This window comes from Nerophis ophidion, linkage group LG14, assembly GCF_033978795.1.
Source record: "Nerophis ophidion isolate RoL-2023_Sa linkage group LG14, RoL_Noph_v1.0, whole genome shotgun sequence".
In the NCBI taxonomy this organism is placed as follows: Eukaryota; Metazoa; Chordata; class Actinopteri; order Syngnathiformes; family Syngnathidae; genus Nerophis; species Nerophis ophidion.
This window is the reverse complement of record NC_084624.1, coordinates 43,536,431-43,551,757: the sequence shown is the minus strand read 5'-3', so window position 1 is coordinate 43,551,757 and position 15,327 is coordinate 43,536,431. Positions and strand designations below refer to the sequence as shown.

The 15,327-nt window shown below is 37.4% G+C and overlaps 1 protein-coding gene across 3 annotated transcripts in view; it reads right to left on the bottom strand.

The window, feature by feature from the left end:
- Positions 1-15,327, bottom strand: part of samd7 (sterile alpha motif domain containing 7) — a 37,763-nt gene that overhangs the window by 3,211 nt on the left and 19,225 nt on the right. Inside the window, exons 2-8 of one of the 3 annotated variants that reach the window (XM_061921138.1) lie at positions 14,453-14,594; positions 12,798-12,924; positions 12,594-12,718; positions 7,351-7,432; positions 4,040-4,710; positions 3,855-3,970; positions 3,666-3,776 (exon numbers count right to left, since the gene is read on the bottom strand). In XM_061921138.1, the coding sequence (XP_061777122.1) occupies positions 3,666-3,776; positions 3,855-3,970; positions 4,040-4,710; positions 7,351-7,432; positions 12,594-12,718; positions 12,798-12,924; positions 14,453-14,558 (1,338 nt within the window). In that variant the 5' untranslated portion in view covers positions 14,559-14,594. Of the gene's footprint in view, positions 1-3,665; positions 3,777-3,854; positions 4,711-7,350; positions 7,433-12,593; positions 12,719-12,797; positions 12,925-14,452; positions 14,595-15,327 lie in introns of all 3 variants that reach the window. The other 2 variants (XM_061921139.1, XM_061921137.1) reach the window with 2 other exon arrangements.

Below are 15,327 nucleotides of genomic sequence, written 5' to 3'. Positions count from 1 at the left end.
CGTAGGGTGAAACTGTAACTGAGTGCACAGCCCACTATATGTCTCCTCATGAGCAAAATTCAACTCTGTCTCTGCCTGATTCCTTCTTCTTGTCTTGTGTAATAGATAGTTTGGTGTTTGAACCTGACAGTTATATAATTTCCTAGTTGGTTAGGATAAATAAATACAATTATAAAAATGAGTTCATATTTAGATATAATGTGATTTAAAATGTATTTCCTTTGGTTAATCCATACAAGTAAATGTTAACTTTATTTTTGTTACAAAACCCATGCAAATTGGAGGGGAACTTATTTCTTGTTCCGGTTTTGTCAGAATTATTGTATCTAAGTTATCACAAAACTTCGTGTTGCCACGATTTCCCGGCGAGAGGACAACAGCCGTCTTAGATCCTACCAAGTAAAAGGCTTGTAAAACTCTACTGTGTAGGATGGGAAGCGACATGAAGGTGTGGTTTTCTTTGATGTATTGTAATCCACAGGAAGATTTTGTCTTGACCCCGAAATCTACAAAGCGGAGAGGAAGCAAGACCTGACTCCTCTCCAGGCACCTTTTCTTTGAACTGTTTTGTAACCAAAGGCGATGGCTGTTTACGACCTCCTTCCTTTAGAAACAGCTGTGTCATCAGGGAAAGTCCAAATAAAAAAGAGGAGGCGTACAATCTTTCGTCAGAGCATGGTGGGACACTGTACAAGGGTACAGGTCTACACGTTTCACCTAAATTGAGCCAAATTGAATTCTGTCTCTGTTAGATTCCTTGCTTCTTGTCTTGTTTAATAGAGGTTCGGTCACATTGTTGGGGGGACAATTAATATGTGAAGAAATAAAGGGAATAAACTTTATTCCCCTCGGAGTTTGTGAGGCCAATGAGGTATGATTCCATTCTTTCTGATAATGTATGTGAAATCTATGCGTTTTCTTTTATTTGATGTCAGACTACTTGTACGTTCTGTTTTTCTTATTTTATTAGTTCTGACGGCATTATTTTGGCATCGTTTTGGCATCTTGGTTACCAAGAAGAAGGCATGGCTGAAACAAATGTTTGTGGGAGAAAAACTAACAACTCGAGCCTTTTTTACTGAATATTTTAGTGTTTTATTTGATTGAATCCTATTTTATTGGAGTTATTCGGGTTGGTGAGATTGGATGTAATTTACCTGTGAGTGTATCTTGAGGGCGGGCCCCAGCTTGAGGCCCAATAATGTGCAATAATGTTATATGTGTATATGTATGGATATGTGCATGTATGTGGATATATACATACATATATAAAGATACATATCTTATTTTTATCTTTTTTTTTACTATTTATATTACAAAATTATTGTGTATGCACCTTAGGGGATCTGATCCAATTCTGTTGTTCTTTGAACCTGTTCACTGTAATAATGACAAATAAAATTATTTTCTTTTTTACAAATAAAATCAATAGTTACTATTATTATTATTAGAACAAATTCATACACTCAAAATACTTTTTTTTAAGGGTTTTTTGTCCTGGCGGTGCTTAAATGGGCTAAAATTATTTCCCAGTTTGATTAATGAAGGAATTTGAATAAAAATATTAAAATTGAACATGAAAACATCTATTCTAGGAAAACCATCCCCCAAAAATATTTGTTTTGGGATAAAACCTTAAAATAATCAGTAAAAAATTAAAATATTTTTTACTGATTATTTTAATGTTTTATTTGATTGAATCCTATTTTATTGGAGTTATTCAGGTGGGTGAGATTGAATGTAATTTACCTGTGAGTGTATCTTGAGGGCGGGCCCCAGCTTGAGGCCCAATAATGTGCAATAATGTTATATATATATATATATATATATATATATATATGGGCATGTGTGTGGATACATACATATACTGTATATACATACATATCTTCTATTTTTATCTTTTTTTTCACTATTTATATTACTAAATTATTGTGTATGCACTTTAGGGGATCTGCTCCAATTTTGTTGTTCTTTGAACCTGTACACTGTAATAATGACTAATAAAACTATATTCTTTTTATAAATAAAATCTATTATTATTATTATTATTATTATTATTAGAAAAAATTCATACACGCTGAAAACTTTTTTTTTTTGAAGAGTTTTTTCTCCTGGCGGTGCTTAAATGTGCTAAAATTATTTCCCAGGAGGGAAGTCTGGGCTTCCCTGCTTAGGCTGCTGCCCCCGCGACCCGACCTCGGATAAGCGGAAAAAGAGTGATGGATGGATGAAGGAATTTTAATAAAAGTATTAAAATTGAACATGAAAACATCAATTTTAGGAAAAAATCATCATTGACATAAAAAAAAATAAAATAAAAAAATTACTGAATATTTTTATGTTTTATTTGATTAACTCCTATTTTGGTGAAATTGTACGTAATTTACCTGTGAGTGTATCTTGAGGGCGGGCCTCTGCTTGAGGCCCAATAATGTGCAGCAATGTTATTTGTGTATATGTATATGTGTGTGGATAAATACATGTATATAGATACATATCTTCTTTTTTATTTTTATTTTTTTAAACTACTTATATTACAATATTATTGTGTATGCACCTTAGGGGATCTGCTCCAATTTTGTTTTTCTTTGAGCCTGTTCACTGTAATAATGACAAATAAAACTCTATTCTTTTTACAAATAAAATCTATTATTATTGTTATTTTTATTATTATTAGGACAAATTCATACATGCTGAAGACTTTTTTTTTTTGAAGAGTTTTTTTCTCCTGGCGGTACTTAAATGTGCTAAAATTATTTCCCAGGAGGGAAGTCTGGGCTTCCCTGCTTAGGCTGCTGCCCCCGCGACCCGACCTTGGATAAGCGGAAGAAGATGGATGGATGTATGAAGGAATTTTAATAAAAATATTAAAATTGAACATGAAAACATCCATTTTAGGAAAAAAAATCATCATGGACATCAAAAAAAGAAAAAAAAAGAAGAAAATTACTGAATATTTTTATGTTTTATTTGATTAACTCCTATTTTGGTGAAATTGTACGTAATTTACCTGTGAGTGTATCTTGAGGGCGGGCCCCTGCTTGAGGCCCAATAATGTGCAATAATGTTATATATATATATATATATATATATATATATATATATATACATGTATATATATATATATATACAGTATATATATATATATATATATATATATATATATGGGCATGTATGTTGATACATACATATATATATAGATCCATATCTTCTTTTTTACTATTTAGAGTATTAAATTATTGTGTATGCAAATTCTCCAATTTTGTTGTTCTTTAAACCTGTTCACTGTAATAATGACTTATAAAACTCTATTCTTTTTACAAATAAAATGTATTATTATCATTATTATTATTAGAACAAATTCATACAAGCTGAAGACTTATTTTTTTGAAGAGTTTTTTCTCCTGGCGGTGCTTAAATGTGCTAAAATTATTTCCCAGAAGGGAAGTCTGGGCTTCCCTGCTTAGGCTGCTGCCCCCGCGACCCGGCCTCGGATAAGCGGAAGAGGATGGATGGATGGTTGAAGGAATTTTAATAAAAATATTAAAATTGAACATGAAAACATCCATTTTAGGAAAAAAATCAGCATGGAAATAAATAAAAAAAATACTGAATATTTTAATGTTTGATTAAATCCTATTTTGGTGAAATTGGGTGTAATTTACCTGTGAGCGTATCTTGAGGGCGGGCCCCAGCTTGAGGCCCAGCGTGTCCAGCAGGTGTTCCTCCGACAGAAGGGGCAGCGTCTCGCCGTCGATCATGTGATCCCTAAAGGTCTGCACAGTCAAAGGAGCTCAGGTGAGCGGCGTGACAAACGCCGGCGGAGAGAAAAAGAAAGAAGGGGCGGCGCCCACCTGAGAGTATTCGGAACACGAGGGGATGCTGTTGATGAAGTTGTACACGTCGTTAACGCTCCACTTCCTGATGTCCTCCGACGCCTCATTGCCGTTGAGAAACAGACCCGGCGGACCTGAAGACGGAAAAGTTGCGTGAAACGTGTGGCGAAAGGAACAAAGCGAGGGTTGAGATATAAAGGTACCAGGTGGCGGCATGACAGGGAACATGTAAGGCATGCCAGCTGACGGGTACATGAACTTGTCCTGGAAGGTTCCACTGTCCTTGTCGCTGCCTCCGCCGCCGCCCACGTCCTGGCATCGGTCTGTGGCGCCGACGCAGGTCTTAGGAAGCCCCGCCTCCCCTTCTTTGTAGCTCTTCCTGCAGCCTTCAGCCATGTCGGAGTCTACTTTAGCCTGATGGTGATGATGATGATGATGAAGCACCTTGCTGGGGGCGCCCTCGTCTCCGGCGTCGCCCTTCGCCTCCACCTCCTTGTCTTCCCCCCCGGACGCGGCCCCCGGGCTCTGCTCCACACTCTTGTCCTCAGCGGGGCCCTTGGTGTTGCCGGCGGCGGCGGCGGCGGTGTTGTCGGCGCTTTTGTGAGCCGCGGGCCTCCTGCCCACCCGGCGCCCCCGCTCCCGGTGCAGCGTGCCGAGGGGCGGGTACGGGCTGGCCGCCATCAGGATGCTGCCGGAGTGGAGGTCTTCCAGGGTGGGGCGGTGGACGAAGACGTCGTGGCCCTCGGGCATGCGCTGGCGTGCTCTGAAGGCCATGGGGTTGGACGGGTAGGACATGGGTGTCTCCATGCCCATCAGACCCTTTTGGTGGGCGTTCTCCAGCTCTTTCTGGTGCAGGATGGCGTTCATCTCCATCCTGAACATAAGTATAAATTCACCTTTAAAATCGAGCAGCCATGTTTGGATTTTATCCTTTTTTTTTCCATTTTTTATTATCTTCAAGTCATTTTGTTTGCGTTAATGGGTGTTTTTCAATCTTTTTTGAGCCAAGCCACATTTTTTTGCGTTGAAAAAAATCCAGAATTCTGCTTACAATGGAGCCTTTAGGATGGTAAATGGGTTAAACTTGTATAGCGCTTTTCTACCTTCAAGGTACTCAAAGCGCTTTGACACTACTTCCACATTTACACACACATTCACACACTGATGGAGGGAGCTGCCATGCAAGGCGCTAACCAGCACCCATCAGGAGCAAGGGGGAAGTGTCTCGCTCAAGGACACAACGGACGTGACAAGGATGGTAGAAGGTGGGGATTGAACCAGGAACCCTGAGGCGGCTGCTGTCACGGCCACTCTCCCAACGGCGCCACGCCGTCCCCATGTTGTCAAATCTTTGAAACATGCAACTAATATGGTTTGTAATTCTCAGTTTAAGTCTTATAAGTTAGAGATGCGACCTCAGTAGAAGCATTTAAGTCCCATCTTAAAACTCATTTGTATACTCTAGCCTTTAAATAGACCCCCCTTTTTAGACCAGTTGATCTGCCGTTTCTTTTCTGTTATGCCCCCCTCTCCTTCGTGGATGGAGGGAGGGGCACAGGTTCGGTGGCCACAGACGTCCAAAGTCGGGACCCGGGGTGGACCACTCATCTGTGCAACTGTTGGGGACATCTCTGTGCTGCTGACCTGTCTCCACTCAAGATGATCTCCTGCTGGCCCCACTATGGACTGGACTGTCACTATTATGTTAGATCCACTATGGACTGGACTCTCACAATATTATGTTAGATCCACTATGGACTGGACTCTCACAATATTATGTTAGATCCACTAAGGACTGGACTCTCACACTATTATGTTAGATCCACTATGGACTGGACTCTCACAATATTATGTTAGATCCACTATGGACTGGACTCCCACACTATTATTTTAGATCCACTATGGACTGGACTCTCACAATATTATGTTAGATCCACTATGGACTGGACTCCACCACTATTATTTTAGATCCACTATGGACTGGACTCTCACAATATTATGTTAGATCCACTATGGACTGGACTCCCACACTATTATTTTAGATCCACTATGGACTGGACTCTCACTATTATTTTAGATCCACTATGGACTGGACTCTCACACTATTATGTTAGGCCCACTATGGACTGGACTCTCACACTATTATGTTAGGCCCACTATGGACTGGACTCTCTCACTATTATGTTAGATCCACTATGGACTGGACTCTCACTATTATGTTAGATCCACTATGGACTGGACTCTCACTATTATGTTGGATCCACTATAGACTGGAATTTCACTGTTATGCTAGATCCACTATGGACTGGACTCCAACTGTTATGTTAGATCCACTATGGACTGGACTCTCACTATTATGTTAGATCCACTATGGACTGGACTCTCAAACTATTATGTTAGATCCACTATGGACTGGACTCTCACTATTATGTTAGATCCACTATGGATTGCACTCTCACTATTATGTTAGATCCACTATGGACTGGACTCCCACTATTATGTTAGATCCACTATAGACTGGACTTTCACTGTTATACTAGTTCCACTATGGACTGGACTCCAACTGTTATGTTAGATCCACTATGGACTGGACTCTCACACTATTATGTTAGATCCACTATGTACTGGACTCTCATACTATAGATCCACTATGGACTGGACTCTCACTATTATGTTAGATCAACTATGGACTGGACTCTCACACTATTATGTTAGATCCACTATGGACTGGACTCTCACTATTATGTTAGATCCACTATGGACTGGACTCTCACTATTATGTTAGATCCACTATGGACTGGACTCTCACACTATTATGTTAGATCCACTATGGACTGGACTCTCACTATTATGTTAGATCCACTATGGACTGGACTCTCACTATTATGTTAGATCCACTATGTACTGGACTCTCATACTATAGATCCACTATGGACTGGACTCTCACTATTATGTTAGATCGACTATGGACTGGACTCTCACACTATTATGTTAGATCCACTATGGACTGGACTCTCACTATTATGTTAGATCCACTATGGACTGGACTCTCACTATTATGTTAGATCAACTATGGACTGGACTCTCACACTATTATGTTAGATCCACTATGGACTGGACTCTCACTATTATGTTAGATCCACTATGGACTGGACTCTCACTATTATGTTGGATCCACTATGGACTGGACTCTCACTATTATGTGTCCCACATCTGCGGTCCCCTCCAAGGTTTCTCATTGTCATCCCATTGGGTCGAGTTTTTCCTTGCCCTGATGTGGGATCTGAACCGAGGATGTAGTTGTGGCTTGTGCAGCCCTTTGAGACACTCGTGATTTAGGGATATATAAGTAAACATTGATTGATTGATTGATATTTCTAAAATATTGATTTGCTTAAAGTGCAAAGAAAGTTCTGGTTTTTTATTTATTTTTATGTTTTTTTAATTTTTTGTATGGCTTTTGTAGGGCTGCCATTTTTAGTTGCGTGTCTTTTGTTGCTGATGACGCACCCACCTGGCCATGTTTTGCTTGTGAATGAGCTCCTGTCGCCGGGCAACCGTCTCCATGGGCTCCGAGGGCAGAAAGCCATAGCCGGCTGAGGAGGAGAGAAGACAAACATGACGCACACCTCCAACATCACTACACCTTACTGCAAAATGTGAAATCGAAGTAAGATGAAATATCTCAAATAAGGGTGATATTTGCTTATTTTCTATCTGATAAGATCATTTTTCTCACTAAGCAGATTTTACGTTAGAGTGTTTTACTTGTTTTAAGGGTTTTGGTCCTAAATGATGTCAGTAAGATATTACAGCTTGTTGCTGAGATGTGATGACCTATATTGAGTAAAACATGCTTAGAACTAGAATATCAACTGTTTCAAAGCTGTGTCAACACTCAAGTATAAAACTACTTTTTTAACCTCTTAAGGCCCAAGCTGTTTGTTTACATCTTTTGATATGATGTACTTAGTCCATAAGTACACACGTGTACTTCATGTTTAGTGACATGCTAATTCTTATTTGTACCCTTTTTTTCTCCAAATTCCATTGTATGTTATACTCTTCTGACACCACCAGATGGCAGTATAAGTGTCCACATAAGTGGCCATAAGACCCCAATTCAGTAGTGTACACAATTTTGGAAATAAGAGCTAAAAGGTGCTGTCCACGCATGTGGCCACTAAGCCTTTAGAGCAGGGGTGTCAAACATACGGCCCGGGGGTCGGATCAGGCCCGCGGTCAGGTTTTATCCGGCACGCGGGATGAGTTTGCTAAGTATAAAAATTAACTTGAATTTTTTTGAATGAGAGAAACAGTTGTTCTAAAAGAGTCCTCTGGATGTCGCAAGAGTAATTCTTTGTATCTTTGTAGATGATGCTACATATTTACAAAATAAACCACATGATGTTTAGTACATCAGTCGAGGAAAATGATCAAACTACATAAATAACATACTGTAATTTGAATTTGATATAATTTTATCTTATATAATTGAAAATTAACACCAATAAGTTAACTGATGAAAATTATTATATCATTTATTCAGAAAATGTAAATAATGACAAATAAAGAAAAAATATTAACAACATCATGATTTGTACATTTTTCAGAATGTGCTTGTTCTATTTTTAAACAAAGAAAACAATCCGAAGTTGTCTTTATTTTGAAGTTATCGTGCCGTGTTTTTACCAGTTCGGCCCACTTGGAATAGATTTTTCACATGCGGCCCCCGATCTAAAATTAGTTTGACACACCTGCTTTAGAGGTTGAAGTAATCATTTCTTATTTCAAGCATGAAAAATCATGACTTTGACACAATTGTGTCTCATAATTAAAACAGACAACCGTCAAATTGACTTTGCTGTTTTTTTATCAATGAAACAATAGAAGTCACGTACTTATATAGAAGTAGAGTTGGTACAGCACAGTAAAGTGACAGTTCATATTTAAACATTTAACATGTGACATTTTTAACTATTTTGAACAGAAATAGTTCATGCACATTCAGATGAATTCTTCTATATTACAACTACGTACTTGACTGACTGAAAGAGCACGCACTTGGCTCGATGATGTCATGTTGTCGATGGAAAAATACAATTTTAGACAATATGATTTGCCTGAGAGGCTATAAGACCCCGAGAGTAACAAGCAACAGTAACAGTTTCCATCTGCTGTGACAACTAGAAACACACGAGCCTCCACCAGGGGGCAGTGTAGCGTACCCAGATGTAAAACATCTTTTGCACAATCAGCCTTTTCATTTAAAGCCATAAAGGAATGAAACGATATCACAAAAAACTTGAGAAGTCTAACAGATGACTCTTCATTCACAATTGAAGTTAAAAAGTGGCTTTGGAGCAATCAAAGCTGCTCACACGGTCACTAAGGTGGACACTATGTTTGACACATCTACTTAATGTGTTTTATCAACTTAATGTGTATTATAATTTATGTTTTCCTTGTTCTATTGTCAGATAATTTTGCTTAGTTGAAGTAAAATACTCCTAATTTTTGTATTTTTTTCTTGTTCTATTGGCAGATAATTTTGCTTAGTTCAAGTAAAATACTCCTATTTTTTGTATTTTCTTGTTCTATTGGCAGATAATTTTGCTTAGTTCAAGTGAAATACCCCTAATTTTTGTATTGTAGATAATTTTGCTTAGTTCAAATAAAATACTCTTAATATTTGTATTTTTTGTTCTATTGGTAGATAATTTTGCTTAGTTCAAGTAAAATACTCCTAATTTTTGTATTTTTTTCTTGTTCTATTGGCAGATCATTTTGCTTAGTTCAAGTGAAATACTCCCAATTTTTGTATTTGTTTTCTTGTTCTATTGGCAGATAATTTTGCTTAGTTCAAGTAAAATACCACTAATTTTTGTATTTTTTATGTTCTATTGGTAGATAATTTTGCTTAGTTCAAATAAAATACTCCTAATTTTTGTATTTTTTTTTCTTGTTCTATTGGCAGATAATTTTGCTTAGTTCAAGTAAAATACTCATAATTTTCGTATTTTTTTCTTTTTCTATTGGCAGATAATTTTGCTTAGTCCAATTGAAATACTCCTAATTTTTATATATTTTTTCTTGTTCTATTGGCAGATAATTTTGCTTAGTTCAAGTGAAACACCCCTAATTTTTGTATTTTTTTTGTTCTATTGGTAGATAATTTTGCTTATTTCAAATAAAATACTCCTAATTTTTGTATTTTTTTTGTTCTATTGGTAGATAATTTTGCTTAGTTCGAGTAAAGTACTCCAATTTTTTAAAATCTTTTTTCTTGTTCTATTGGCAGATAATTTTGCTTAATTCAAATAAAATACCCCAAATATTTGTATTTTTTTTTGTTCTATTGTCAGGTAATTCTGCTTAGTTCAAATAAAATATGCCTCATTTTTGTATTTTTTTCTTGTTCTATTAGCAGGTAGTTTTGCCTAGTTCACGTAAAATACCCCTAATTTTTGTATTTTTTTGTTCTATTGGTAGATAATTTTGTTTAGTTCAAGGAAAATACTCCTAATTTTTGTGCTTTTTTTCTTGTTCTATTGACAGGTAGTTTTGCCTAGTTCAATTAAAATACCCCTAATTTTTGTATTTTTTTGTTCTATTGGTAGATAATTTTGCTTAGTTCAAGTGAAATACCCCTAATTTTTGTATTTTTTTTGTTCTTTCGGTATATAACTTTGCTTAGTTAAAGTAAAATACTCCTAATTTTTATATATTTTTTCTTGTTCTATTGGCAGATAATTTTGCTTAGTTCAAGTGAAACACCCCTAATTTTTGTATTTTTTTTGTTCTATTGGTAGATAATTTTGCTTATTTCAAATAAAATACTCCTAATTTTTGTATTTTTTTTGTTCTATTGGTAGATAATTTTGCTTAGTTCGAGTAAAGTACTCCAATTTTTTAAAATCTTTTTTCTTGTTCTATTGGCAGATAATTTTGCTTAATTCAAATAAAATACCCCAAATATTTGTATTTTTTTTTGTTCTATTGTCAGGTAATTCTGCTTAGTTCAAATAAAATATGCCTCATTTTTGTATTTTTTTCTTGTTCTATTAGCAGGTAGTTTTGCCTAGTTCACGTAAAATACCCCTAATTTTTGTATTTTTTTGTTCTATTGGTAGATAATTTTGTTTAGTTCAAGGAAAATACTCCTAATTTTTGTGCTTTTTTTCTTGTTCTATTGACAGGTAGTTTTGCCTAGTTCAATTAAAATACCCCTAATTTTTGTATTTTTTTGTTCTATTGGTAGATAATTTTGCTTAGTTCAAGTGAAATACCCCTAATTTTTGTATTTTTTTTGTTCTTTCGGTATATAACTTTGCTTAGTTAAAGTAAAATACTCCTAATTTTTATATATTTTTTCTTGTTCTATTGGCAGATAATTTTGCTTAGTTCAAGTGAAACACCCCTAATTTTTGTATTTTTTTTCTTGTTCTATTGGCAGATGATTTTGCTTATTTCAAATAAAATACTCCTAATTTTTGTATTTTTTTTTCTATTGGTAGATAATTTTGCTTAGTTCAAGTGAAATACCCCAAATTTTTGTATTTTTTTTGTTTTATTGGTATATAATTTTGCTTAGTTCAAGTAAAATACTCCTAATTTTTGTATTTGTTTCTTGTTCTATTGGCAGATAATTTTGCTTAATTCAAGTAAAATACTCCAATTTTTTTTTTTTTTTAATTGTTCTATTGGCAGATAATTTTGCTTGATTTAAATAAAATACCCCAAATGTTTGTATTTTTTTCTTGTTTTATTGGCAGGTAATTCTGCTTAGTTCAAGTAAAATACTCCCAATTTTTGTATTATTTTTTTCTGGTTCTATTGGCAGATAATTTTGCTTAGTTCAAATAATATACGCCTCATTTTTGTATTTTTTTCTTGTTCTATTAGCAGGTAGTTTTGCTTAGTTCAAGTAAAATACCCCTAATTTTTGTATTTTTTTTCTTGTTCTATTGGCAGATAATTTTGCTTAGTTCAAGTAAAATACTCCTAATTTTTGTATTTTTTTTCTTGTTCTATTGGCAGATGAGTTTGCTTAGTTCATGTGAAATAGCCCTAATTTTTGTATTTTTTGTTCTATTGGTAGATAATTTTGCTTAGTCCAAATAAAATACCCCAAATTTTTGTATTTTTTTCTTGTTCTATTGTCAGGTAATTCTGCTTAGTTCAAGTAAAATACTACTAATTGTTGTATTATTTTTTTCTTGTTCTATTGGCAGATAATTTTGCTTGGTTCAAATAAAATACTCATAATTGTTGTATTTTTTTTTCTTGTTCTATTAGCAGATAATTTTGCTTGAATTAAAAAAAATACCCCAAATTTTTGTATTTTTTTCTTGTTCTATTGGCAGGTAATTCTGCTTAGTTCAAGTAAAATACTCCTAATTTTTCTATTATTTTTTTCTTGTTGTATTAGCAGATAATTTTGCTCAGTTCAAATAAAATACGCTTCATTTTTGTATTTTTTTCTTGTTCTATTAGCAGGTAGTTTTGCTTAGTTCAAGTAAAATACCCCTAATTTTTGTATTTTTTTCCCTTGTTCTATTGGCAGATAATTTTGCTTAGTTCAAATAAAATACGCCTCATTTATGTATTTTTGTTTTTCTTGTTTTCGAACACTGACTTTTTGCAGTGTAAACCGTGTGTGTGTGTGTGTGTGTGTGTGTGTGTGTGTGTGTGTGTGTGTGTGTGTGTGTGCGTGCGTGCGTGCGTGTATGTGTATGTGTGTGTGTGTGTGTTTACCTGCTCCTGAGAAGGTTCTTCCTGGGAGCATCGCAGCGTGTGATGCAAGAGGGGGGCCCATGTGAGGTCCCATGTGCATCTGCCTGGCATCAGGGGCCACAATGTCAGCAGGCGGGACCAACTCCCTGAAAAAAATAAATCAGCTTGTTTCAGTGACAAAAAAACCCAACATTTTGTTCATCCAACTCTTAAAAACAAACAAACCTTTCCATGAATCGCGGTTCAAACTGAGCCGGAACCCCCTGCAACCTCTGCTGGCCCTGGGCGAGGATCTGCGGGGCCATGGCCATCTGGTTCCTCATGATCATCTCCTGCCTCTGCCTCAGCTCTGCTGCACACACACGCCAATACCACCATGCAGGAAGCCATTAACTCTCAAGGCTTAATGGCCACATGCGTGGACAGCACCTTTTAGCTCTTATTTCCAAAATTGTATACACTACTGAATTGGGGTCTTATGGCCACTTATGTGGACACTTATACTGCCATCTGGTGGTGTCAGAAGAGTACAACTTACAATGGAATTTGGGAAAAAAAGTGTAAAAACAATAATTGGCATGTCACTAAACATGACGTACACGTTTGTGTACTTATGGACTAAGTACATCATATCAAAAGATGATTCTTAGTTTTTATTCTAATTAGGGTCCAATAAGCCCAAATAGCAAAGAGAAATAAAAAAAGGCATGTAAACAAACAGCTTGAGCCTTAAAGGCCTACTGAAATGAGATTTTCTTATTTAAACGGGGATAGCAGCTCCATTTTATGTGTCATACTTGATCATTTCGCGATATTGCCATATTTTTGCTGAAAGGATTTAGTAGAGAACATCCACGATAACGTTCGCAACTTGTGGTCGCTAATAAAAAAGCCTTGCCTGTACCGGAAGTAGCAGACGATGTGCGCGTGACGTCACCGGTTGTGGAGCTCCTCACATCCGCACATTGTTTATAATCATAGCCTCCAGCAGCAAGAGCTATTCGGACCGAGAAAGCGACAATTTCCCCATTAATTTGAGCGAGGATGAAAGACTCGTTGATGAGGAAAGTTAGAGTGAAACACAAAAAATAAAGAAAAGGCGACGGCTCCAGTGGGACCTTTTCAGATGTAATTAGACACATTTACTAGGATAATTCTGGAAGATCCCTTATCTTCTTATTGTTTTAATAGTGTTTTAGTGAGATTGTAAAGTCATACTTCAAAGTCGGACGGCTGCGGTGAACGCCAGTGTCTCTCAGAGCAGCCGAGGAGCCCAGATCACAGCTGCCTTTTTGACAGCTACAGGAGGAGGTCCCATAATCCACTGATGTCTCCGGTAAGAGCCGACTTAATTTCACAATTTTCCCATCCAAAAAACTTGCTGGTTGACGTAGAGAAACACGTTCGCTTGACCGCTCTGTGTTAAAGCTTCACAACAAAGAAACACCGGCTGTGTCTCGGTGCTGAAGGCAGCTGCAATCCACCGCTTTCCACCAACAGCATTCTTCTTTGACGTCTCCATTATTAATTGAACACATTGCAAAAGATTTAGCGACACAGATGTCCAAATTACCGTGTAATTTTGCGATGAAAAGACATATTAGCCATGTGTGGTGCTGGGCTAATATGTCCACAACAACCCGAGACGTCACAAACACACGTCATCATTCCGCGACGTTTTCAACAAGAAACTCCGCGAGAAATCTAAAATTGCAATTTAGTAAACTAAAAAGGCCGTATTGGCATGTGTTGCAATGTTAATATTTCATCATTGATATATAAACTATCAGACTGCGTGGTCGCTAGTAGTGGCTTTCAGTAGGCCTTTAAGAGGCACACCATCCTCCCTCCCTCCCTTCCTTCCTTCTCTCCATCCTCACCGCTTGCTGACATGCTGTTCACCAGCCGGTACCAGTGCTTCTCGTCCAGCGCCCCCTGCTCGCCCAGCGCCGTCATCTTCCTCAGCTGCTCGCGTGGGGTCATCATGAGACGCCAACGACCTCCACCAGGATGATGATGTCACTTAAAAACAAAGGGGGGGGGGGGGGGGGGGGGGGGATGCACAAACTTAACATGAAATGTCGATGATGTAAAAGTCAATGTTTATGCGTAAAGAACTGTAAACCATCCATCCATTTCCTACCGCTTATTCCCTTTTGGGGTCGCTGGCGCCTATCTCAGCTACAATCGGGCGGAAGGCGGGGTACACCCTGGACAAGTCGCCACCTCATCGCAGGGCCAACACAGATAGACAGACAACATTCACACTCACATTCACACACTAGGGCCAATTTAGTGTTGCCAATCAACCTATCCCAGGTGCATGTCTTTGGAAGTGGGAGGAAGCCGGAGTACCCGGAGGGAACCCACGCATTCACGGGGAGAACATGCAAACTCCACACAGAAAGATCCCGAGTCTGGATTTGAACCCAGGACCTTCGTATTGTGAGGCAGACGCATTAACCCCTCTTCCACCGTGAAGCCCAACTGTAAACCAGTATTGTGTCAAACATACGACCCGTAGTTCGGTTTAGGTTTTATCCGGCCGGCGGGATGAGTTTGCTACAGTATAAAAAAGAGCCGAAATTTTTTAATGAAAGAAACTGCTGTTCTTAATGTGTCCACTAGAGCAGTGGTTCTCAAATGGGGGTACGCGTACCCCTGGGGGTACTTGAAGATATGCCAAGGGGTACGTGAGATTTTTTAAAAATATTCTAAAAAAATAGCAACAATTCAAAAATCCTTTATAAACATA